This window comes from Amblyraja radiata, chromosome 2, assembly GCF_010909765.2.
Source record: "Amblyraja radiata isolate CabotCenter1 chromosome 2, sAmbRad1.1.pri, whole genome shotgun sequence".
Taxonomy (NCBI): domain Eukaryota; kingdom Metazoa; phylum Chordata; class Chondrichthyes; order Rajiformes; family Rajidae; genus Amblyraja; species Amblyraja radiata.
This window is the reverse complement of record NC_045957.1, coordinates 59,404,296-59,432,047: the sequence shown is the minus strand read 5'-3', so window position 1 is coordinate 59,432,047 and position 27,752 is coordinate 59,404,296. Positions and strand designations below refer to the sequence as shown.

General features: G+C 41.8%; 1 protein-coding gene across 4 annotated transcripts in view; it reads right to left on the bottom strand.

Annotated features, from left to right (window-relative positions):
* Window positions 1-27,752, bottom strand: part of colq (collagen like tail subunit of asymmetric acetylcholinesterase) — a 107,351-nt gene that overhangs the window by 61,454 nt on the left and 18,145 nt on the right. For 3 of the 4 annotated variants that reach the window (XM_033047317.1, XM_033047303.1, XM_033047297.1), the window contains 5 exons: window positions 26,412-26,513; window positions 8,494-8,538; window positions 8,326-8,352; window positions 7,629-7,700; window positions 5,649-5,711 (listed from right to left, as the gene is read on the bottom strand). In XM_033047317.1, coding sequence (XP_032903208.1) covers window positions 5,649-5,711; window positions 7,629-7,700; window positions 8,326-8,352; window positions 8,494-8,538; window positions 26,412-26,513 — 309 coding nt within the window. The remainder of the gene's footprint in view (window positions 1-5,648; window positions 5,712-7,628; window positions 7,701-8,325; window positions 8,353-8,493; window positions 8,539-26,411; window positions 26,514-27,752) is intronic. The other variant, XM_033047311.1, reaches the window with a different exon arrangement.

Sequence of the window (27,752 nt, the reverse complement as noted above, 5' to 3'; positions counted from 1 at the left end):
CCCTTCCCAAAGATTACACTTAGTCTCATGATATACAGGGAAGCCACATCGGGAACACTGGATGCAGTAGATGAGATTAGAGGAGGTGCCGTGAACCTCATCTTCCACATCTCTTCTGGAAGGACTGCTGTGGTCCCTAGATGGAGGTGAGGAAGGAGGTATAGGGACAGGTGTTATATCTCCTGTGGTTGCATGGGAAAGTACCTGGGGAGGGGTGGCAGGGAGGAGTAAACCAAGGAGTTGCGGAAGGAGCGGTCTCTGTGGAAGATTGTAAAGGGAAGATGTAACCGGTGGTGGGATCATGCTAGAGGTGACGGAAATGTCGGAGGTGTTGGATGTGAAGGCTGGAGGGATAAAAGGTAAGCTAGCAAGAGGGGTTCCATTCTACGACCGTCTGTGATGTCCTCTTTCTTTAGTAAATGTGGAATCCTTCCTGCTGTCATAGATGAATCCCTCACCTGTGTCTCCGCTGTATCCCATGTTTCTGCTCTTGCACCCCCTTTCCCCAGATGGAACAAGGATAGAGTTCCCCTAGTCCTCACCTTTCACCCCACCATCAATGGACTACGGCTGGCATCTCTCCCCCTCCCCCTCCCTCTCCCCCTCCCTCTCCCCTGATCTCTCTGTCTCCATCACAAGTGACAGAATATCGACTACAATCCCACTGACTCCCACAGTTATCTAGACTACACCTCCTCTCATCCTGCCTCTTGCACAGACTCTATCCCCTTCTCTCAATGTTTCTATCTACGCTGCACCTGCTCCAAAGTTACGGCTTTCCATACTAGGACATTAGAGATGTCCTCTTTCCTTAGTTAACGTGGACTTCCCCCCTCTGTCATAGATGGAACCATCACCCATATCTCCTCTGTGTCCTACAGTTCTGCCCACGCTCCCCCTTTTCTTAGACGGAACAAGGTAATCGGTTTTCAGCCCACTAACCTCAGCATCCAACACATCATTCTCCAATCTGCAGCTGCAGTTCCTTGTTTCAGAATCATTTTGTTGAAAATATGTATTTTTGAGCGTGTCATTTTTAAAGCAATTTATTTTGTATTGCTTTCTACTTATCTATGGATTGTAATTGGCTACATTAAATTGTATAATTGTAGCTATTATGTCTGAGGAGGGGCTGGAGCCTGATCTATGGCTGGAATGAAAGGCTTCAAATTTTGTTGTAATGAAAATCAGATGTTGGAATGGCCATACCTATTTCAGTGATACCAGGTTAGCAGGCTGCATTTATACTTAACATTGATATCATCAGCAGCAATTCCTAATAAAGATATGTTGCTGTATAGTTATGTAGTTAATTGATTTTAATTTATTAAGGGTTGTGGAGTGGATTGGGGAAGAAAGATGCTAATCTTAACAAGGTTATTTGACAAACACTGACTGATGAGAAAAGATAAATGAGATTACCTTCCCTACTCCTCAGTAATGAAAGCAGCATCATACAGTATAGATTGCTGAAATAGTAATCTGGATCTCTGGAATAGTGATCTGGAGACATAAATTCAAATCAAACTAAGGAATTGAAATTCAGTTAATTAAACAATCTAGAAAAACACTCTAGTGTTCATTAAAAATAGTCATGAATCAAACAGGTCTTAAAATCCCATTTGATTGTTATTTTAAAATATTCATTCACCAGAGAGGTGCTACCAACTAGGCCAGCAATTAATGCACATCTACAACAGTGGTGTTGGGAAGGGAGGTCTAGAATTTCATCTAGCTAAGTGATCTAGGGATCTAGCTAAATCATCTAGGGGCAGTGATTTGCTTCCAAGTCATTGGAGAGGAACTTGTCAGTGGTGGTGTTCCACTGTCCTTCTTGATGTGCTTGGGAGATGCTGTTGAAGTCACCTGGGAGAATAACTGCAGTGCAATTGGTAGATATACGTACATACTGCCACCATAGTGCAATGATGGTGGAGGATTGAATGTTAAGTGTGATGGAGTATTGATAATGTTAAATGGATGGAGTACCATAGAAACAGGCTACTCTGTCCTGAATGGTGCAATCTGGAGCTGCACTCATCCAGAAAAGATCCGCGTATCAACATTCCCCCAGATATGAATCAATATCCTACCTTGTTAAATGCCACATTAAGGGTAGAAATAATTTGAGACTTTAGTTAGCACCTACACTGACTGGGTCCTGAAGGTTTCACAATTAGCACAGAGCCTGCAGCTGGTGGGAAGAAATCCAGTGTGGAAGACCTCCAGTCCTGATAAAGGTCTCAACTTGAAAAGTGGACAATTCCTTTGCTTCCACAGGTGCTGCTTGATCTGTTGAGTTCTTCCAGCAGTTTTGTTTTGTTCTGAAAGGAAAATCTACTTGGTCTCATCCACACCTTATATTCCAGGTACAACTGTCCATGTAAGTCTTGCAAGCAGTGACCAATGCACAGTCCTCCTGAAGACAATTAATATGAAAAGGCTTCTTCCTTTTGAAGCGTCAGACAAAGTTCCATTTTACTCTGAGAACATCTAAAATGTATATCTGAGTGGGGTAGATTCATAACAAATCTGCCAGCTCAAATCAGGTATCCATTGACACTATGTTTCATCATCATTAGTAAAACTATATTCCATCAAATCTATAAACTCGTTTTCTCTCATTCTGCCATCAGCGTTAAGCAGTGCTCATTGAGTATAAAAGAGCATCAAGGAACAACACTGAGCATGGGGCTCCAAAAGGGAGAAGCCTCTTCATATTCATTTTAAACAGTGCAAGTAACTTTATGCAGGCATACAAGAGACTGCAGATTCAGGAATCTTGATCAAAACACAAAGTGTTGGTGGAATTCAATGGGTCAGGCAGCATCTGTGGTGGAAATGGATGAAGGAGCTAGTTATGACATCAGGAAGCATGGTGGAGTACATGTCCCAATCAGCATCAATGGTGCCAAAATGGAGATGTTTCAGAGCTTCAAATGCCATGGCGTCAATAATACCAAAGATCTGTTGTGGATCAACCATATTAAAGCAACAGCCAAGAAAGCACACAACACCTCAGGAGACCGAGGAAATTCAGTGCTTCTTCAATAACTTTTACAAACCTGTATAGAGGCACCACAGAAAGCACACTCTCAGGTTACATCATAGGTTAGTTTGGGAACAGCTCTGCCAAAGATTGCAAGAAATTGTAGAGAATTATGGATGTAGCCCAGTCCATCAGACAGACCAGACTCCCCATCATTGACGCCATCTACATATCCCGCTGCCTTGGAAGACTTGCACCCTGGTCATTCCTTCTTCTCCCTGCTCCCAACCAGCATATGGTACAGAAGCTAGAAATCACACACCACCAAACTCAGGAGCAGCTTCTTCCCTTCTGATATATGGCCTTTCAATGCTCCTTCCATAAGCTAGGGTACAAGCTAACTCACCTCTACCCCACGGTGAACATTGGAAATTGCCTGTGTAAAGGGCCTGTCCCACGAGCATGCGACCTGCATGGGGCAAGCACGACCAAACCGGAAGCGGGGGCCACGCGGAGGTCGAGTGATCCCCGTACAGGGCTGGTCCCACCAGCATGCGCCTGCATGTGGCGAGCGCGACCAAACCGGAAGAGGGGGCCTCGCGGAGGTCGAGTGAGTGACGTGGTTCGAGCGAAATCCACGGGAAGTTCGCGAGTGACGTACGGCATCGAGACGCTGCGCACGCCCTTCAGGCGGTGCGTACGGTGTCGCGGCGGCTGCGAGCCGGGAGGCCGTTGCCGCGCGGAATTTTTGAACATGGTCAGTTTTTCGGAGCCCCGCACGATGTCGGGACCAGCTCCGCACAACTCCATACGGCTCCGGCGATCGAAGTGGGACCGGCCCCACGAGGCCGTACGGCTCAAGCGACCATGTTAGGTCGCGCTTGCCGCATGGAGTCACATGCTCGTGGGACAGGCCCTTTAGTGATGAGCTACAATGCTGCGAAGCTTGTTCTACACTCTGCATCTTCCCCTTTGCTTTGTCTATTGCTCTTGATTTTGTCTTGATTGTATTTATGTAAAGCATTATCTTATTTGATTAGATAGCACACAAAACAATGCTTTTCACTGCACCTTGGTACACTTGACAATAATAAACCTAAACGTAAATAGACAATGACATTTTGGGTTGGGTCCTTTCTTCAGTTTCTTATACATTCTTCATTAATTTCCAATCTCAACAACTAGAATCACTAATTTAAATTTCCTCCCCAAATTACATATTATCTGAACTTGGAAATACATTGACTTTTCTTTACTGTTACTACATCAAAATCATGGGGTCTTTATCTGACAGTATTGTGGGATTATTTTTACCCACAAGGACTACAGTAATTCAAAAATTGGATACAGCACTATAATTTAATTAAAGTCAATGAAGGATGGAAATTAAATGCTGACCTTGCCAGCATTGCACTCCGCTTATGCATAACAAATAATTAGAAATTTACCTCATGCCTCTCTGCAGGTGCTTCACTAAAGGCTGAGATTCTAATTGTAGTTGGATGAAATGCAGGAATAATTTTCAGGCTACAGTTGGCAGTTGTTATTTATCACAACCAAAATTAGCAAAACATTGCAAATTTTGTTATATCATTGAGGAAAAAAATGTAGACATGTTGTAACCAAATGAAAATTGCATAATAATTAACTGCTCTTCTTTAACTTTCAATAAAATATAAATGACACAATCTGATAAAGGGGCTGTCCCACTTGGGCGACCTAATTGGAGAGTTTAGATGAATTTGAAAAAATGACATGTTGAAGACCTCCTTCGACTATGTAGCAGACCTCCTTCCACCTCCTTCGACTATGTTGAAGACCAGCGTCGACTAGCTATGACTAACTTCGGGAAAATTGGACACCGAATAGTGGAGAGTGAAGATGATTCCTTCGACCTCCCTTCGACTATGATGGAGACTACCTACGACTACCTTTGACTACCTTCGACTACCCTCGATTACCTACGACTAACATACTGACCTACTACGACTAAACCTACGAGTAAAAAAAGTATCGATTTTTTCCATGGCGACCTTTTTTTACTCGCGGGCATTTTTTAACATATTGAAAAAATCGCCGCGACCTAGCTGAGGCCTCGAGTACGCGGAGACCACTCTCGAGCATGAAGGAGAGCTACAATCTCGTGTCGACCATGCTGCGAGTATGAGTCGAGGGCAAACTCGCCAGAACTCGCGGATTAGGTCGCCCAAGTGGGACAGACCCTTAACATTTTTTCCTTCCAGTATCCAAAAACTAGGAGAAAATATCCAAGACTTAGAGAAAAGTGCCCCACTGTACAGATGATTCATTTTAGACCCCCGGACAATGCTTTGTTGATGTATATGGTGTGTGTGTGTCTGTGTCTGTGTCTGTATATATATATAAAAATAAATGTATGTTATAGAAAGTTATACTCTGGTTCACACGGGGTAACTGCTTAATAAGAGTGGTCTTTTGCAATGAAAATGAGAGAGAAATCTGCATAATAATCACATCAGAAGCATGCAAGCTGATAACAAGATAAATCTCATGTCATCTCCGACACAACCAGGCTTAATTCCAAAATAGTGTGGTCACTAAAGGTTTGATTTCTTGCAATTAGTGAATAGCAAGTTATGAATTTGACATAAAAAATATGCAGGAAATGAATATCACAAACCTTGGGGCCCATTGGTCCTCTTGTACCTGGCAATCCTCTTAATCCAATATCACCCATTTCACCCTTAAAATAAGAAACAGGATCAGTCATTGCAGATTGCATTAACTTTTGAATTGAAATGAATCAGAACAAAAATATCAAAAGAATTGCAAAACAAATTCTCTGCAAGTTTAGTGCAGTTTTGTAACAATAAAGTGATACTCTCTTTGAAAAGTAATGGTTAAACATTTATTTGTAAGAAGCATTAAAATGCACGAGATTAGGTTCCAGGGCTTGCACTGTTAATTATTATAAGTCTGGCACGTTCATTGGAATCAGTTGGTGGGCCTACTAATTAATGTGATTCGGTGATATTCAAATTATCCTGCGGAACTCCCATACTAAATTGGCACTAACTGATAGATTGTTCATCCTTTTGGACAGCACGGGAGATAATGGAAGGGGGATGATTCAGGTCCTCTGGTCCAATTGAGATGAAACCAAAATCTTAGAATGAAACCAAATGCCAGAAGATTTTTGAGTGCCAGGACAATCGCTGTTGTTTCTCTTAGCTCCACAAGACCAATGTTTTTAAGGAGTTCCCACAATTGTCCCTCTGCTGGATGCTCATTTAGCCTGTTCTACTCCAAGATCCTAAATTAAGCGGGAGACCAATATTGATCACAGGGTCCTAAATCATCCTTTTGCCTAAATAATACGGGCTCCTTGCCTCCATGTTACTTGATCTATATGAAAGAGCCACAGAAGCTTGGCAGTAAGTATTTTATTGCCAACTTCAAGAACTGCCATCCGGTTCATTCTCAAAATTATGAGGAAGATCAGACCCATTCTATCATTTGTTCCTGATGATTTAATGTTTGTGACACTGGCTCATCTGTTGCTACCGAGATAAGAAACTGTGTGCCAACATATATGTTTTCAATAAATATAACCACCTCTATCCCACAGCTACACAACAATCTTAAAACAATCTTCCTTTTAACATTTGGAAACAGTGCAATATTTTACTGATCATTTATTCACAGTAATTAATAATGAGTTATCTTATGGTCATGCAGTTTAACTCCTTCCACATGAACTGTAAATGACCATGCTAGTGCTTTCATAAATAACATTGTCATGCCATCAGGAAATGTAATCAATCATTGTCTGTAGTCAGCATATACAGTGTATTTAACATCATTGATACAGTGGGTGGAACTGTAACACAGATGGTAGAACTGCTGCCTCAAAACACCAGTGACCGAGAGTCAATGTTAAGCTCTGGTTCTGCTTGTGTGGAGTTTGCATGTTCTTCCTGTGGTTGCATGGGTTTCATCCCACATTCCAAAGTCGAGCAGTTGGCAGTTAATTGACTACTGTATGTTGGAGCAGTTGATGGGCATGTGAAAGGATTACATTGGGATTATGTGAACTGTATGTGTGATGGTCAGCATGGACTCATTGAGCTGAAGGGATTGGCTCCAGGCTGCAAATGATCTGGAATAACAAAAAGATGGCTCAGATTCAATGCCAGCTTTGGCTGTCATAGTTTATGATGTCGTCAAATCCTTTGGCTTAAATTATAGGTTTATAATCCACCTTTCATCGAAAGGTCAACATTGAATTGACAGCATGAATTTGAAAAATGGCACTGCAGCTGTGTTATGGCACCTCAGAAATGTTGAGGTCACAGCCACTGAAAAGGTCAGCAGCTCAGTAGTGAACCCCAAAAGGTTTCCCAGAGAGTCCAAATCTTATTTTCAAACCTATCCAAAGGGCCAGTCAGCTATTTATTGAAGATAAGAATACAGTACTTGGAATTAGATATTTTTGGCAGAATGAGTGCTATTGTTCTGTACAAATTAACCAGACTTTAATATTTAATATTTAATAATTTAAATTTCATTTTATCTGGCCTTCATAAATGTAGGATGTAGTCCATATTTATATGCATCTGTTAACATGAGTCCACTTGAACCTTTGAACTAGCGTTTTTACCTTGGGCCCCATTGGTCCTGGAGAGCCAGCTGGCCCTGGCATTCCATGAGGGCTCGGTAAACCCGCACTGCCCTTGAAAATAAATATTTACAAATCAGTCCAGACCCTTTTCATAAATCAAAAGTCAATACAACCAATACATTCAAAGGTTTTAGAGCACACACACCTTTGTGAATCAACCGTTTTCAAGCAGTAATCTGTGGCTCTGCAGGGCATGCATTTACTGAGCAAAGAGCATACTCAGCAATTCACTTCCACTTGCCACGAGGCAAACAGAATGAAACATTCTGCTGGTTATGTAATGGGCCAAAAATCAAATGATTTCACGGTAAACCCACCAATGCCCTAGTCACTGGGCACAAAACTTTAATGTCTGGTTGGTGTTTAAAAAAAAAACCAAGAAGACAGTCTCCACAAAACTCGGTCCAATTGCACTTTTTATGCAAAAGTTAACAAAAATTAAATGTTCACCATTTTTCAAACCAAAAGTAGGTGGAAATGACATGTGATGCAATACCAATGATTTAAAGTTCAAAGTCACCAGTTTATGAATGATAAGGCATGAGGGGAATAACTATCCTGTTCCATTGATATCGGCAATATTATGTCAAGCATATTTCACAAATCACATTTAATCTCCAATGGTAGAGGGTTCACAAAAAACAGCGAAAAGTATTGTTCTCCGCCGAGGTCTTACTTTTCTTCCTGGCCTTCCGATTTCTCCCTGAAAGATACAGAAAAACTCTTGATTGACACTGGTTTCTTGCAGAGCTTGCAAAATTATGACTAGACAGGCTTTGACACGTATTATAAACCACCTATCATGAGCACAGCAAATTCAGGTTGGGAAACCCCACATACTTACATTCTCACCTATTGGTCCCATAATCCCTTGAATTCCTTGTGGACCCTGTTGGCAAAACAAATCTAAATGGCAAACCTCAAATGTCACATTGTGTATTAAACTTTCTCAGACCAATTACACTTACTGTGCTTATTGCACCTAAAAGAACCACGTTCTTAGGAATCTGATGTGCTTTAACACAAAATACACATTCATCTCCAGAAATCAATTCCATCTATCTAGGAATAGCCATCATTTTCATGCCACCTACATTTCTGCATTTATATAGTTGGAGGGAGTGAAAATAAGTCAGGTACAATGCTAAATCAAACACATTCTTGGCCTCTAGAAGCAAATGCTCACATCTGCTGAAAATGAAAAATATGCCTTATGTTTCATGTGGGTACCTTTAAGAAGGTATTGATCCTGAGAATAATTATTTCCATTGATGGGGTATTAAAATCTCTACTTTGCCCTGAACAGAATGATCAAGATTTCCTCCACATTTGACTAATCCATTTCATAAGGTTATGTGATAGGAGTAGAATAAGCCATTCAGCCCATCAAGTCTACTCCGCCATTCAATCGTGGCTGATCTAGCTCTCCCTCCAAACCCCATTCGCCTGCCTTCTCCCCATAACCTCTCTTACCTGTACTAATCAAGAATCTATCTATTTCTTCCTTAAATATATCCACTGACTTTCCCTTCACAGCTTTCTGTGGCAAATAATTCCACAGATTCTCCACTCTCTGACTAAAGAAAACCCTCCTCATCTCCTTCCTAAAAGAACGTCCTTTAATTCTGAGGCCATGACATCTAGTCCTAGAATCTCCCACTAGTGGAACCATCCTCTCCACATCCACTCTATCCAAGCCTTTCACTACTCTGTTCATTTTAATGAAGTCCCCCTTCATTCTTCTAAACTCCAGCAGATGCCGTCAAATGTTCATTAAATGTTAACCCACTCATTCCTGGGATCATTCTTGTAAACCTCTGCTGGACCCTCTCCAGAGCCAGCACATCCTTCCTCAGATATGGTGCCCAAAATTGCTCACAATAGTCCAAATGTGGCCTGCCCAGTGCATAGAACCTCAGCATTACATCCCTGATTTTGTATACAAGCTCTCTCGAAATAAATGCTTGCATTGTGTTTGCTATCTTTACTACCGATTCGACTTGCAGATTCACTTTTTGGGAATCCTGCACCTCCGATTTCTGGATTCTCTCCCCATTTAGAAAATAATCTACACTTTTATTCCTACTACCAAAATGCATGACTCCACACTTTTCTACACTATATTCCATCTGCCACTCCTCTGCCCACTCGACCAACCTATCTAAGTCATTCTGCAGAGTCCCTACTTTCTATACACTACCTGCCCCTCCACCTATTTTCGTATCATCCGCACACTTGGCTACAAAGCCTTCAATCCCCTCATGCAAATCATTAATATACAACATGAAGAGCAGTGGCCCCAGCACCCTGCGGAACTCCGCTAGTCACTGGCAGCCAACCAGAAAAAAATCCTTTATTGGCACTCTTTGCCTTCTGGCATCCAGCCAACCTGATATCCACCTAGTATCTGCCCTTTGATAACATGGGCTCTCATCTTCCTTAGCAGCCTCCCATATGGCACCTTATCGAAGGCTTTCTGAAAAATTAGGTATACGTCATCTACTGATATTCTTTTCTCACTAATAGGAATTTCACAGGCTTTGTGATCAGAGCAAAATATGCAATCAGTTCCAAATACTAGTTCCTGTCCAGCCTCAGGAAAGTGCCAATGTGAATATTTTTGGTGCTTATCCTGCATTAATTACTAATAAATGTGCATACTTTGCACATTTCCAGTTACTTTGTGTTGGAAAGATGCCCATATTTGCCTCATTGAGAGGAATTGCCTTTTACAAAGAGACTTCTAGCACAAAGCAGGAGCCATCGTATCCCAGCCTTAGCTTATTCCCTGCACTATTTCTGTGCACTTGGGAGATAAGGTGGGAAACTCCTGAAGGGCCAAACATTTTTAACGTATTTTTATCTTTAAGAAAAAGAAAATCTTAAAATGGATTAGAAAATACTCTTTATATCTTGGCAAGGCACAACTGTCAAACGATTGGAAACATCGTTCCGAAGTAATCACTGTTTTAGATGCAGTGATCCACAATATAAACAATATTTAAGTGGTTGAAAGGAAATGCATTTTCCTTTAATCCTTAACAATACAAAGGAAAATACTTTGCCTAATAACTATTAAAAATGAATTTCCCCTATCTCGATAACCTTCAGCACACTAGCAACCCTCAGACTTCTGCATTTCTCCAATTCTGCTCTCATGCACGTCCCCAGTTTCCTTTCCAGCCGAATGATTTTAGGGCTCTTTAACAAGCAGCTGAACTACACTTGCTGCTTAACACTTGCTTTTCACTTCCCTTTCTCTTTCCTTGTCAACACCCTTCTTCATACTCTTACACTGTTTTCTTCCTGGTCTCTCTCAGTCTTCTCCCCACTCAGCGAGTCATTGAGTCTTGGAGCCACTGCATTTGGCTAATTGGTCCACCTTGTCCATGATGACCAAATTGGCATTTCCCTGCATATGTACGATTGTCCACTAAAACCTGTATCTGTATACACTGTTGACATCGTATAGTTCTTTCTCTGACTGGATAGCACACAAAGCTGGGTGGCAGTGTGAACTGCGAGGAGAATGCTATGAGAATGCAGGGTGACTTGGACAGGTTGGGTGAGTGAGCAGGTGCATGGCAGATGCAGTTTAATGTGGATAAATGTGAGGTTATCCACTTTGGTGGCAAAAACAGGAATGCAGACTATTATCTGAATGATGTCAAGTTGGGAAAAGAGGAAGTACAAGGAGATCTGGGGGGTCCTTGTTCATCAGTCACTGAAAGTAAGCATGCAGGTACAGCAGGTAGTGAAGAAAGCTAATGGCATGTTGGCCTTCATAACCAGATGAGCTGAGTATAGGAGCAAAGAGGTTCTTCTGCAGTTGTACAGGGCCCTGGTGAGACCACACCTGGAGTATTGTGTGCAGTTTTGGTCTCCAAATTTGAGGAAGGACATTCTTGCTATTGAGGGAGTGCAGCGTAGGTTCACAAAGTTAATTCCAGGGATGGCGGGACTGTCATATGTTGATAGAATGGAGCGACTGGGCTTGTATACACTGGAATTTAGAAGGATGAGAGGGGTACTTATTGAAACATATAAGATTATTAAGGAATTGGACACGTTAGACGCAGGAAAGATGTTCCCAATGTTGGGGGAGTCCAGAATCAGGGGCCACAGTTTGAGAATAAGGGGTAGGCCATTTAGAACGGAGACGAGGAAAAACTTTTTCGCCCAGAGAGTTGTGAATCTGTGGAATTCTCTGGCTCAGAAGGCAGTGGAGGCCAATTCTCTGGAAGCTTTCAAGAGAGAGTTAGGTAGATATTTGAAAGATAGTTGAGTGAAGGGATAATGGGAGAAGGCAGGAACGGGATACTGATTGTGGATGATCAGCCATTATCACAGTGAATGACGGTGCTGGCACAAAGGGCCGAATGGCCTACTCCTGCACCTATTGTCTATTGTCCATAAAAAAAGCCTTTTAGTGTACCTATGTATACGTAACAATAATAAACTAAACTAAATTAAAACTAAACTAACTAAATCCCTCTCCTCCCTATGCTTGTCCAAATGTCTTTTAAAATTTGTAATTGTATCCACTTCTGTAGTTTCTTTTGGCAGCTCATTCTGGATATGGGCTACCCTTCGAGTGAAAAGGTTGCTCCTGAGATCACTCTTAAATATCTTCCCTCTCACTTTAACCAAGTGCTCTCCTGTTTTAGAATCCTCTATCCTGGGAAAAGGGTATCTATGCCCCTCATGATCTTGTACACTTCAATAAGGTTACCGTTCAGCCTCCCACATGCTAAAGAAAAAGGTCCCAGCCAATCCAATCTCTCCCTATAACTCAAGCTTACAATCCCAGGAAAGATCCTGGTGAATTTCTTCTGCCCTCTTTGCAAATTAATTACATCCTTCCTACAATTGGGTAGCCAGAACTGCACATAGTACTTTACTGCTGTGGTTTCACCAACCAGTTTTACAGCAACATCATGATGTCCCAACTGTTGTATTCAGTACCCTCCCTAATGAAGGCAAGCATGCCAAAATGCCTTCTTCACCACACAGTCCACCCGACTCATTAATTTCAGGGAACCACGCACCTGTACTCTCAGATCTCTCTGTTCTGCAACATTTTTTCAGGGTTCTACCATTTACTGGGCAAATCCTGCTCTGGTATTACACACCATAATGCAACACCTCCACATTTTAGAATTAAATTCCATTTGCCATTCCTTAGTCTACCTTCCCAAAAGATCTAGATCTTGTTGTAAACTTAGACATCCTTCCTCACTGTCCACTATACCACCAATTTTGGTGTCAAGTGCAAATTTACTAACAATGTGAACTACATTGTCATCCAAAGAATTACTATCTGTAACAATGAACAACACAGACCCCTGGGACACCACCCCCCCTCCTCCCTCCCCCCTCACCCCCTCCCCCTCTCCTCCTCTCCCACTCCCCCTCTCCCACTCCTCCTCCCCCCTCCCTCCCCCCCACTCCCAAACATCCAAACAAACATCCACAACCCTTTGTTTAAGAAAGAACTGCAGATGCTGGAAAGGTAGACAAACATGCTGGAGAAACTCAGCGGGTGAGGCAGCATCTATGGAGCGAAGAAATAGGTGAGGTTTCGGGTCGAGATCCTTTGACTCCTTCCTCCGAACCAATTTTGAATCCAATTGGCTACTCACCTTGGATTCTACAGTATGTACTTGAACCTTCCAAACTAACCAACCATGTGGACTTTGTGAAAGGACTTGCTAAAGTTCATCTTGATAGGACCCTGGCCTCATCAATCGTCTTAGTGACCCCTTCAAAAAGGTCAATTTCCCATGCACAAAGACATGTTGATTATCCCTAATCCATTTGTGGATTAATCTAAATGTTGTCTCTAACAACACCTTCCAACAACTTTCCCAAGCTCATTGGCCTGTAGTTCCCTGGCTTTCCCTTACAGTCCTTAACTAATACTTAACAATAGCCATCCACCAATCTTCCAAAACGTCATCTATGGCTTTTTCCCTTATTCTCTCTCTTTCACTTCTTTTCTCATCTCAGTCTTTGTTTCTTCCTCCTTCCACAACTTTCTCTCCTTCCTCAATTCTGTCCCTCCCAAATTTCTTTATCCACCTAAACTCTCTCAAAAATGAATTGCTTTCTTTCTCAACCTTAACATGCACACGTGCACACACACACATGCAAGCACATGTGTAATTGCTCACCTTCAGATTGAAAGACTGAAAGTTCAGATCCTTTACCCCTAATACTGTACATGTGGGGTTGATAGATGAAAACTGGTTTTGCCATTGTTGTAGTGAGTAGGAGACTGTTATTTTTTCACAATCATGGGTTCCTAAGGACTGGTCCTGGTCTGAGATGCTGGGTTTTGTTTAGTTCTGAACCTACAGATTGGTAGGAATGGGGCCAGGCTCCAAGACAATGTGCCAAACCATAATACAATATGAAACCTTGCATGAAGAAACTCCACTCCTATAAGCGTGCATTATTAACAAATGAAACAAACTAATGTTAATTTTGCAACGTCAATTGCATTTGTTAATAGTCATTAATTGACACGGCCTACTTATAAACACTGATGTTATGGTTTTGAATTCCCTTTCACTAATCCAACTGCATCTTTATCTGCAAATAAAGAAGTATCTCCTGACTAAACATTGTCATTATAGACTAATAATGAGAAACATTTGCACTGTTAATAAATATTTGCATTTATTCATTCATTCATATCAAATCTCATTCATATCAAATCTCATAGAATTTAATGAAACATGATTCTCAGTTTGTAAATGTAATCAGTGTTCCATTGGATGGAAATTAATCTGTAGTTCTGTGTGTTTAATGATCAATGCAATAACATGCACGTATTGAACTTCACTGATAAAAGTGTGATCCCATTGCATGCTACTATGCCATGTGTTTAGCATATCCAATAAAAGACTAGGCTTGTAATTACTGGAGTTTAGAAGCACTGGACAAGCTAGATGCAGGAAAAAATTTCCCAATGTTGGGCGAGTCCAGAACCAGGGGCCACAGTCTTTGAATAAAGGGAAGCCATTTAAGACTGAGGTGAGAAAAAACATTTTCACCCAGAGAGTTGTGAATTTGTGGAATTCCCTGCCGCAGAGGGCAGTGGAGGCCAAGTCACTGGATGGATTTAAGAGAGAGTTAAATAGAGCTCTAGGGGCTAGTGGAATCAATGGATATGGGGAGAAGGCAGGCACGGGTTATTGATTGGGGACAATCAGCCATGATCACAATGAATGGCGGTGCTGGCTCGAAGGGCCGAATGGCCTCCTCCTGCACCTATTTTCTATGTTCTATGTTCTAAGGTGAATTTTTACCACTTTACCCTGCAAACTGACAACAAATTCTGGAGTCCACAAGCAAATTACTGCAGATGCTGGAAATCTAAGAAAGGTCATTAATCTAAAGTGCAGACGATTTTTCTTTCTACAGGCTGGTTTACTGAGTATTTGCCGTATTTTATGGTTTTGTTTGCACAAATACATGCACTGCAGTGTAGTGTTGCAGTCATTTCAGATGTGATCAAGAGTGATCAAAGGTGAATTTCAACAATGTTTGTTCTTGCAACCTTAATAATGTTCAATGATTCACTGATAATTTATTGTCATGTGTACCTCGGCACAGTGAAACTCTTTGTTTTACTTACAATCCGGTAAAATCACACAGCAGATCTCACCTAGGGGATGTAACTAAAGTTTTAATTGCCTACCAATTCATTATTACTGCTGAGCAACCTCTCTCACCTGCCAAAAGTTTAATGTTATGTTGGTTTATGCTATCATATTCTCCTTTCCATGTTCAACAAATGTTCAAGCAATAATGAATAAACAATAATATTTGTAATATTTGATCCCATGCACAAGGCTCAATTTCAATTCTGATTTTTGTAAAATGAGTAAAGTTTAATTATAACCAAGGCCTTTTATTTTTGGTGCCAAAATCAAGCCGCTGAAGAAACTAATGGGTCGGGCATCATCTGTGAATGGAAATTGACAGGAGATGCTTCAGGATGGGACCTTTCCTCAAACTGATGGAGTAGAGGATAGATCGCTGGTAGAAAGAGGAGAAGAGCAAGGAGGCAAAATATGTCAAGTTATAGATGAATCTAGGTAAGGAGAGGTTGAATTTTTCAGTCTGGTTGACTACTTCAACTGCACAATAATCTCATTGCTCCCAGGAAAACAATATCACACAACCCGCTAAATGTCTGTGGATAGCATTTTTGCAGTGGCCAGTAGCATTTCTTCAAATCTGAACACAATAACTGGATTAAATAGTGCTTATCCTATTAGTTACCATAAACTCTGGATTTCTAATTGGGCATTTACTTGGCACCTGTTCACCCGGACTACTCAAATGGTTTGAATCCTACTTGAAGGACAGGGACTACTTTGTGTCTATAGGTAATTACACATCTGAGCGTGCAAAAATTACACGTGGAGTTCCCCAGGGCTCCATTCTGGGGCCTCTTCTGTTTAACATCTACATGCTTCCACTGGCTCAGATCATGAAAAATATCAAAATATGTTACCATAGTTACGCAGACGACACACAAATCTACATAACAATCTCACCAGGAGACTATAGTCCAATACAAGCACTGAGTAGATGCATTGAGCAAATCAACGATTGGATGAACCAGAATTTTCTCCAATTAAACAAAGAAAAAACTGAAATAATTGTTTTTGGAGCCAAGGAAGAATGATTAAAAGTTAGCACCCAGCTTCAAATGGTAATGCTAAAAACAACAAACCAAGCCAGAAACTTAGGAGTAGTCATGGACTCAGACCTGAACTTCAACAGCCACATAAAAACAGTCACAAAGTCAGCCTACTATCACCTAAAGAATAAATCAAGGATTAAAGGACTTGTGTCTCAGCAGGATTTGGAAAAACTTGTCCATGCATTTATCTTCAGCAGGCTCGACTACTGTAACAGTGTCTTTACAGGTCTCCCTAAAAAGTCGATCAGACAGCTGCAGTTAATTCAGAACGCTGCTGCTCGAGTCCTCACTAAGACCAAAAAAGTAGATCACATTACTCCAGTTCTGAGGTCTTTACACTGGCTTCCTGTCTGTCAAATAATTGATTTCAAAATACTACTGTTGGTTTACAAAGCACTGAATGGTTTAGGGCCAAAATACATTTCTGAACTTCTGCTTAGCTACGAACCACCCAGACCTCTCAGATCGTCTGGGACAGGTCTGCTCTGTGTCCCCAGAGTCAGAACTAAACATGGAGATGCAGCATTTAGTTTTTATGCACCACATACCTGGAACAAACTCCCAGAAAACTGCAGGTCTGCTGCAACTCTCAGCTCTTTTAAATCTAGACTGAAGACTTTTCTGTTTGCCGCTGCCTTTCAGTAAACAATACAATTTATGAATTACCTATACTGCACTGTAACTTCTATTCCTGGTTTTATTCTATTTTAAATATTTTATTTGATTGCTTTTAATTTTGTAATTATTTTATCTGAATAATCTAATAATCGTTTTACATCTAAATGTCATTTTATATGTGTTTCTTTCAAATGCTTTAAATGTTTTATGTAAAGCACTTTGAATTACCTTGTTGTTGAAAGGTGCTATACAAATAAACTTGCCTTGCCTTGCCTTGATGTATCTCAAACCTGTGGCATTTAACATCACGGACAATGGTGGTAAGTGCAAGGAAACACCTGCATGTTCCCCTCCAAATCATACTCAACCTGACGTGGAGGTACATTGCCATTCCTTCACCGTCACTATATCCTGAAACATATTTCTCAACAGCAGAGAGAAAGTACCTTTGACAGAAGTGGAATGGTGCAAGAAGGGAACGCACCATCACATTCCCCAGGACAATTAGCGATTGGCAAAAATGCTGATTTGGCTTAGATTGCCCAGATCCCAATGAATGAATAAATAAACAAAACTTTAACTCGTTTACAAACTGGAATAGCCTGTGAGTAATGACTGGGCTCAGTGGCAGAACTCTTGGTACTGCCCCTGAACTGCTCTGATGGCTTTTACATGACAAACTAATTTTCACTGATCAGAAATATTTAATCAATTAGAAATAATCCACTAACTTAAAAAGCTACACAATTAAGAACATAAACGAACATAATACATTTATGTACAAACACACTTAATTGACATACTAATTACAAGATTTAAGATTGAGCAAAGGTTAAAAAAAAAATCTATAGTGACGAATCTTACAGGTAAAGTGACGAATCTTACAGAATTTTTCGAGGATGTAACTAGTAAAGTGGATAAGGGAGAACCAGTGGATGTTATATCTGGACTTTCAGAAGTCTTTCGACAAGGTCTCACATAAGAGATTAGTATACAAACTTAAAGCACACGGTATTGGGGGGTCAGTATTGATGTGGATAGAGAACTGGCTGGCAAACAGGAAGCAAAGAGTAGGAGTAAACGGGTCCTTTTTAGAATGGCAGGCAGTGACTAGTGGGGTACTGCAAGGCCCAGTGCTGGGACTTCAGATATTTACAATATATATTAATGATTTGGACGAGGGAATTGAATGCAACATCTCCAGGTTTGCGGATGACATGAAGCTGGGGGGCAGTGTTAGCTGTGAGGAGGATGCTAGGAGGCTGCAAGGTGACTTGGATAGGTTAGATGAGTGGGCAAATGCATGGCAGATGCAGTATAATGTGGATAAATGCGAGGTTATCCACTTTGGTGGTAAGAACAGGAAAGTAGACTATTATATGAATGGTGGTCGATTAGGAAAAGGGGAAATACAACAAGACCTGGGTGTCATGGTATACCAGTCATTGAAAGTAGGCATGCAGGTGCAGCAGGCAGTGAAGAAAGTATGTTAGCATTCATAGCAAAAGGATTTGAGTATAGGAGCAGGGAGGTTCTACTGCAGTTGTACAGGGCCTTGGTGAGACCGCACCTGAAGTATTGCGTACAGTTTTGATCTCCTAATCTGAGGAAAGACATCCTTGCCATAGAGGGAGTACAGAGAAGGTTCACCAGACTGAATCCTGGGATGTCAGGACTTTCATATGAAGAAAGACTGGATAGACTCGGCTTGTACCCGCTAGAATTTAGAAGATTGAGGGGGGATCTTATAGAAATTTACAAAATTCTTAAGGGGTTGGACAGGCTAGATGCAGGAAGATTGTTCCCAATGTTGGGGAAGTCCAGGACAAGGGGTCACAGTTTAAGGATAAGGGGGAAGTCTTTTAAGACCGAGATGAGAAAAAAGAATTTCACACAAAGAGTGGTGAATCTGTGGAATTCTCTGCCACAGAAAGTAGTTGAGGCCAGTTCATTGGCTATATTTAAGAGGGAGTTAGATGTGGCCCTTGTGGCTAAAGGGATCAGGGCGTATGGAGAGAAGGCAGGTACAGGATTCTGAGTTGGATGATCAGCCATGATCATATTGAATGGCGGTGCAGGCTCGAAGGGCCGAATGGCCTACTCCTGCACCTATTTTCTAGATTTCTATGTTTCTATACAGCAGCCATCTTTCATATTAAGCTGAGGTACTAGATAGTCAGCTTGTCACCAACTTCCTTGATGTCTGCACTATAGTACAGGGCCATGGCACAAGGTGACGCAAGAAGAGAACCATGGTGAATGTTCTCTAGGAAACTGCTCATATCCCTCTAAACCTTTCCTAGCCATGTATCCATCCAGATGTCTTTTAAATGTTGATATAGTACCTGCCTCAACTGCCTTATCCGGCAGTATGTTCCATACACCCACCACCCTCAGAAAAATGAGAAAAAGCTGCCCCTCAGTTTCCTATTACATCTTTCCCCTCTCACATTATACTTATGTCCTCTAGTTCTTGATTCCCTTACCCTGCATTGACTCTATCTACCCCCCTCATTATTTTTTTACAGCTCTAGAAGATTGCCCATCAGCCTCCTGCCTACCCAAACTCTCCTTATAGCTCAGGCCCTTGTCCTGGCAACAACCTCGTACATCTTCTCTGCACTCTTTCCAGCTTAACACCATCCTTCTTATAGCAGGGTGACCAAAAACTGAATGCAGTACTCCAAATGCAGCCTCACCAATGGTTTGTGCAACTGTAACATCACATCCCAACTTCTACACAATACCCTGACTGATGAAGGTCACATTACCAAATGCATTCTTAACCACTCTATCGGCACTTTCAGGGAACCATATACCTGCACTCCGAGGTCCCTCTGCTCTACAACATTCTCCAGGATCCTGCCATTCACTGTGAAGATCCTGCCCTGGTGTGACATCCCATATTTAACTGCATTAAACTCCATTAACCATTCTTCAGCCCACTTGTGGTATTTTTTAATAACATGATCCATATCTCTCAAGTCCCTGAATAGCTATGTAACTATCAAAAAGCCACTTAAATACACTATATCTGCCTCTACCATCACCCCTGGCAACGTTCCAGGAACCCACCACGAGTGTAAAAAAACTTGACTTGTGCATCTTTAATCTTTGCCCCTCTCACCTTAAGGCTATGCCCTCTAGTCTTTGAGATTTGTACCCTGGGTAAATGATTCTGACTGTCTTTCCTATATATGCCTCTCATAATTTTATATACTTCTATTGGGTCTCCACTCAACCTCCTATTGTCCAGACAAAACAATCCAAATTTGCCCAACCTCTCCGAACGATTAATAGCCTCTAATCCAGGCGGCATCCTGATAAACCTCTTCTGTACCCTCTCCAAAGTCTCCATATCCTTTCTGTAATTATTTTCATTTATTTTTATTGAAGCAGGATATTTTAAAACCTGAAATTTATTATGGAGACTAGATAATCCACTTACAAGTTAAGAAACAATTGCTTATGTCTGAATGATGTCCCCTCTCACCCACATCAAGTGAATACAAGCCTAGCCTGTTCAACATGATGCAAGTTGCCTATCCTAGATTTGGTCAAGTAAAATAAAACAGAAAATGCTGGAAACACTCAGTAAATCAGCCAGCATTTCTGGAAAGAAAGAGTTAATGTTTTGCTGCAATGTCTTGACCCGAAACATCAACCATTCTTTTGTCTCTGCAGATGCTACCTGTATCATTGAGTTCCTCCAGGAGTTTGTTTTCTGCTCCCTGTTTTTATATTCAATTTCCCTAGGTAACATTTGAATTGAATTGAATTGAATTGAATTGAATTGAATACCTTTATTGTCATTCAGACCTTGCGGTCTGAAATAAATTTCGTGCCTGCAGTCATACATACAATCATACAATAATAAATAACAATAAACACAAATTAACATCCACTACAGTGTATCCTCCAAGCACCTCCTCACTGTGGTGGAGGCAAAAACATTTACCTACATAATAGTCTTATGCGAGTCATGTGCTGGGACACCCAAATCCCACTGCCTCAGAAACCTGCAATCTCTCACATTTAGGTAATATGCCTCCTTATTACTTTTCCTGCCAAAGTGGAAACTTCACATTTTCTGAGTACTGCATTTCATGGATATTTGCCTTCTCATTTAAGCCTATATCACTTCAGAACCATTAAATTCAGCTATTTTAATTTGATAATATCTCATTTATATCATATGGGATGTGCTAATATCAATTCCTAACAGTTGAGACGGAGCCACTTGGAAGGTAATGTGTGAATTTGCTAAGGAATACTTAACCACCAGATTAAAATAGTTGCATTTTAGGTGAACATAATGTCTTTGACAAATCTAATGGTTGTCTAATAGTGTAATTAGATGGATACATCAAACAGCGCACAAAGGCCTGTATCTTGATCATCTTTACTTTTTTGTATTTCGTTCATTCATTGGTCTTTATTTCTCTACATTATCATCTATATCTCTCATTTCCTTTTCCCCTGACTAGCCTGAAAAAGGGTTTCGACCTGAAACGTCACCCATTCCTTCTCTCCAGAGATGCTGCCTGTCCTGCTGAGTTACTCCAGCTTTTTGTGCCTATCTTCGGTTAAACCAGCAGCTGCAGTTCCTCCCTACACTATAAACACCATTTTTGGGTTCTTTTCATCGTTTTTTAATTTTAGAAATTTGACCATGAAATGCTTGCCCAGTGTGATATATATCTATATAATTAAAAGTCTCATCTTGACCACTTTCTGTTTGCACTGCATATTGATTTTAGAAAAAAACGCTACCACTTACGGCTGTGATTTTTGACCATCTTACTCAGTGTCCCCCTCCACTGCACAGGACAAGAGGATTTTTCCCATCGATGAAAAATAAAAGAGTTATTAGTGTTTAAAAAATGTTGAGATTCTCTTGGCTCAGTCTCCAAGATGGGGGAGGGAGAGGTCACCTTGGTGGCCTTGCACCCTGCTTGAAATGGTAGGAAACTTCATTTGAATTCGGTGGCCTGAACTCTGCTTGAAATGGAATTTCAAGGAATAGCCATGAGTCAACTGCCAGCCCACCAGCCGTGAGTGAGTGAGCTGCCAGCAAACCAGGCTTGAGTGACTGAGCTGCCAGCCCAAGAATCCATTCGGCCCACAATGTCCAACTAGCCCTCTGGAAACCAGTCCCTTCAGCCTACAACACCCATACTAGCGCTCCAGAAAGTCCCCCCCCCCCCCACTGGCCACCAATATTGGAAATTGTGGAGAGGTGGAATATTGCGTTGGGAGACCAGCCCTCCCGTGTGAACATGGGACCCAACGGGTCCCACTTAGTCCAATATGTATATATAACTGCAGATGTTTGTTAATACACAAAAGGACACAAAGTGTTGGAGTAACATAGCAGGTCAGGCAGCATCATCTCTGGAGTACATGGATAGGTGAAGTTTTGGGTTGTCTATTAGATTGACCCTTCCTTTCAGATTGCCATCTTATCCTCTTACTCCTTCCTCATTTAGACACTGAATGTTCCCCCACCATTGTCCCTTCCCGATGCTCTGGTGTGGAACACCTCATCCTGGGAGCAGATGCGGCGTAGAAGGAGAAATTGGGAGTAGGGGATGGAGTCCTTACAGGAAGCAAAGTGGGAAGAAGTGTAGTCAAGATAGCCATGGGAGTCAGTGGGTTTATAGTGGATGTTGGTCAGAAGTCTATCACCTGCGGTGGAGATAGTGAGGTCAAGAAATGGTAGGGAAATATCGGAAATGGTCCAGGTGTATTTGTGTGCCAGATGGAGGTTAGTGGTGAAATGGATGAAGTCAGTGAGTTGTGTGTAGGTGCAGGAGGTTACACCAATGCAGTCGTCGATGTAGCAAAGGTAGAGTTCGGGGATAGCGCCACGGTACGCCTCGAACAAGGATTGTTCGACATACCCTACAAAGAGGCAGGCATAGCTAGGGCCCATGCGCATGCCCATAGCTACGCCTTGTATTTGGAGGAAATGGGGGGGAGTCAAATGAAAAGTTATTAAGGGTAAGGACCAGCTTCGCTAGGCGGGGGAAAGTATTAGTAGATGGGGATTGGTTGGTTCTGCGGTCGAGGAAGAAACAGAGGGCGTTGAGACCCTCCTGGTGGGGGATGGAGGTGTAGAGTGACTGGACATCCATGGTGAAGATGAGGGAATGGGGGCCTAGAAAACGGAAGTTTTGGAATAGATGAAGAGCGTGTGAGGTGTCTTGAACAAAGGTAGGGAGGGATTTGACCCGGGGGGGGGGGGGGGGGGGGGATAGGATGGAGTCGAGGTATGTGGAAATAAGTTCGGTAGGACATGAACCGGCGGAAACATTGGGTCTGCCAGGACTGTCAGGTTTGTGGATTTTGGGGAGAAGGTAAAATTCCCTACAATTTCTTGACCTCACTATTTCCATCGCAGGTGATAGACTACAGACCGACATCCACTATAAACCCACTGAATCCCATGGCTACCTGGACTACACTTCTTCCCACCCTGCTTCCTGTAAGGATTCCATCCCCTACTCCCAATTCCTCCGTCTACGCCGCATCTGTACCCAGGATGAGGTGTTCCACACCAGGGCATCGGAGATGTCCTCATTCTTCAGGGAACGGGGGTTCCCTTCTTCTACTATAGATGAGGCTCTCACTACAGAGCTCCCTCTGTAACTCCCTGATCAATTTGTCCCTTCCCACCCGAACCACCCCCTCTTCGGGTACTTTCCCTGGCAACCCCAAGAAATGCTACACTTGTCGCTTTACCTCCCCCCCTTGACTCCATTCAAGGACCCAAGCAGTCTTTCCAGGTGCGGCAGAGGTTCAGCTGCACCTCCTCCAACCTCATCTATTGCATCCGCTGCTCTAGATGTCAGCTGCTCTACATCGGTGAGACCAAGCGTAGGCTTGGCGATCGCTTCGTCAAACCCCTCTGCTCGGTTCGCAATAACCAACCTGATCTCCCGGTGGCTCAGCACTTCAACTTCCCCTCCCATTCCAAATCCGACCTTTCTGTCCTGGGCCTCCTCCATGGCCAGAGTGAGGACCACCGTAAATTGGAGGAGCAGCACCTCATATTTTGCTTGGGCAGTCTGCACCCCAGCGGTATGAACATTGACTTCTCTAATTTCAGCTAGTCTCTACTTTCTCCTCCCCTTCTCAGCTCTCCCTCAGCCCACTGGCTTCTCCTCTTCCTTTCTTCTTCCCCCCCCCCCCACCCACCCCACCCTCACATCAGTCTGAAGGGTTTCAACCCGAAACGTTGCCTATTTCCTTCGCTCCATAGATGCTGCCTCACCCGCTGAGTTTCTCCAACATTTTTTGTCTACCTTCAATTTTCCAGCATCTGCAGTTCCTTCTTAAATAAATAATTAAGAAGGCAAATCATTTTCAGTTTTAGTTTAGTTTAGAGCTACTGCACGGAAAGAGGCAATTTGGTCCACACTGTGCATTGATCACCTGTTCACATTAGTTCTATGTTATCTCCACTTTCACATCCATTCCCTCCACACTAGGGACAACATACAGAGGCCAATTCACCTACAAACCTACACGTCTTTGAGATGTAAGAGAAAACTCGGTGGAAACCCACGTAGTCACAGGGAGAATGTGGAAATTCCACACAGACAGCACCCAAGGTCAAAATCAAATCTGTGTCTCTGGTCCTGTGAAGCAGTGACTCTACCAGCTGCACTACTGTGCCGCCTGTTGACATTTATTGCGAGAAGGCTGGAATATAAATCTTGCTGAAATTATAAGCAGTTTTGGTTAAAATGTTGTGTGCATTTCTGACTGAAGGAAGGACATACATAACTTGGAGGTAGTGCTACATAGATTTATGAGAATAATTCCATAAATGAAGGTGCTTTACAATCAGCAAATTACAAACTGCAAGAAAAACTCAGCAGGTCAGGCAGCATCCGTGGAGGGAAATGGATTAGACAACGTTTCGGATTGGGTCTCTTCTTCATCAAGATAGATTGCGTAATAATTGCTTATTGAAGATTTGAAGAATGAGCGAGAATTTCTTTGAAATAGACAAAATTTTGAAAGGAATTTATGGGATAGTTGTGTTCCCTTTAAGGTAAGTCTATAGCTTGGGGACGCGATCTCACAATAAGGGATAGCTCCTTTAAAACTACAACAAGGAGAATCTTTGGCAGCAAGAGGATTGTAAATCTTTGGAATTCTTCAGCCCCGAGGATTGTGAATGTGTTGTCATTATATTCTAGACTACTTTCAAGAGGCTGCCAGATAAAGGAATCAGATATGGGAATCATGTAGAAAAGAATACTTGAGGTAAAGAATCATCCATGATCTTACTGAATGGAAGAGCAGACTCAAGGGGCAGCATGCCTCATTCCCACACCTATTTCTTCTCTTCTTCTAGCCTATTTACAACAGGACTGGTCTAACATTTGCAGCAAGTTCTGAAGGTAGTTTGTAATGGATACAGACTTTACGACTTCCTCTCAATACATTTTCAAATGGGAATCTCGTGAACCACTTAGCAATTCTAATATAATTACTTTTTTCATTGTAGTCAAATAATAAAACATACAGTGATTCAGCTAACAGGGAAGTAGGAGGTACAATAAATATAAAGAACTGCAATATAAAATTGGATGCTACAGGATCACCACTGGCAGTTGAACATAATTACAGTCTAAAGCAATCTGGTAGTTTTTTATTTAAAATGCTGTAAAACAAAGGTTGATTTATTGTCTAAGTAATTTATCCTTCCATCAATAATTCAGTTTTACATAGTGGAACAGTTCCTCTCCAAATGTCAGCAACAATTAGTGTTTTACGTTTTCAAGTGATTACAGACAATTATTTTTCCCAAAATAGAGAAGCAAAAACAAGCTAGTATATTTTGCAAAAAACAAAGATTTCTTGTCTTCTAACATGTGCATGACATCAACACAAAATCCCTTTTTAGAACATTACTTTGGGATAGTTCATGCACCTGACATTAGTCAGTCAAGAAATAGGATGTGTATCTTTCAGGTTAGTGGAGAAATTTGCCCTGATTCACTAATTCTAAAGATGTGAGGTTTGGCAATTGGTTGTTCTTCCACCATATCATGTCATGTTTCCTCTGCAGATTTGTTCTTAACAAGTACTGTATAATTGGATGGAGCCTTCGTTTATTTACATCCTTAACCCAACTATAACTGACCTCTCCACAATCTGTGTGCCATAAAGCACTTTTGTAGTTGGCTGACATGTTTGGGTTCATTTAATGAGACATATAAATAAAAAGATAGAAAGGAAAGCAATGCTCCTTTGGGAAACATTTGGAGGTGGTCGGGATGGGGTGAGCATTGCTGAGTAAGGCTGAATCAAACGGTTGTGCTTTGAGTTACTTTAATTTAATATAAATTTAGACCAAAAGATTGATTTTCAAATGACCTTATTCATCCCAAACTGTTTATTATTCTTACCTGGGGACCTGAAGGCCCAGGAGGACCAATTATACCTGTTACTTTACATGAAGGTTCGGTTGGCTTTATTTCCAGGGGTAAGTTTTGCAAATTATCTTCTTGCTGAGGAAAGCAAAAACAAAACATGTGTTGTTATTCCAAATTAATCAAATCAGTCAAAAGATGTACAGGAAAAAGAAAATGGATCATCTGGGCACAGTGCACAAAATAAATTAAAGTGTGAAGGTTAGAAACAAGGAGCAACGGCAATCCACTATCTAATTGTTTAAATTAACAGAGAAAAATAGGAGTGAACCATTATAAAAGAATGCTAAAGAAGAGACACAAATGCAATATACAAGACGTATATTGCAATGCGCAATCCACACCTTTGAAATAGCTCAGTTGATTAACGCACTATCTGGGGTCAAAAATCAAATGCTAATCTGGGCTGAGCTATTTCTTGCCTGGGTCAAATGTCCTTCTAACATGGGATATCTAGCACATACATGCAGACAGGACATGGAACCATCTCTGACGAATGACATTAGAAATTTGATGAAGGGGAGAACAATAGCACAATTTCCTTCATAAAAAAGACAAATCTTAAAACATTCGATAATCATTATAGACTTCAACTTGACAATCTATATTACTAAACGTCTGTTCTTGACTGGTTTTGGCCATCTGTGCTGCGATTTCCAATAGAACGCCGGCACCTATGGCCATCATTTTTGGCCACCTTGCTCAGAGCCCCCCTCCGCCGTATGTGTGCCGAGGATTTTTCCCGTAGATGAAAAATGACAGTGATATTAATGATTTTACAAAATTCCCCATTCTCTCTGCTGCCCCTGCTGGCGGCAGGGGGGAGGGACTATAAAACCAGGAAGTGGTGTGCCTCAATCAGTGTCTGCAAGCTGGAGGAAGGCAGAGGGTCACATTTCTCTGAACTGTGAATAACACTGAACACATGTCTACTCAAATGTAAGTCCTTAGTGGTTCTAAAACGCTTGCAGAATGTGTCTATTGGTTCTAAAATGTTTGCAAAAAGTGTTTATTGGTTCTAAAATGTTTGCAAAAAGTGTTTATTGGTTCTAAAATGTTTGCAAAAAGTGTCTCTTTTGGTTCTACAATGTTTGCAGAATGTCTTTTTTGGTTCTAAAATGTTTTTTAGGTTCTCCCCCCCCCTTTCCTCTCCCCCCTCTCCTCTTCCCCCCCTCCTCCTCTTCCCCCCCTCCTCCTCTTCCCCCCCTCCTCCTCTTCCCCCCCTCCTCCTCTTCCCCCCCTCCTCCTCTTCCCCCCCTCCTCCTCTTCCCCCCCTCCTCCTCTTCCCCCCCTCCTCCTCTCCCCCCCCCCTCCTCT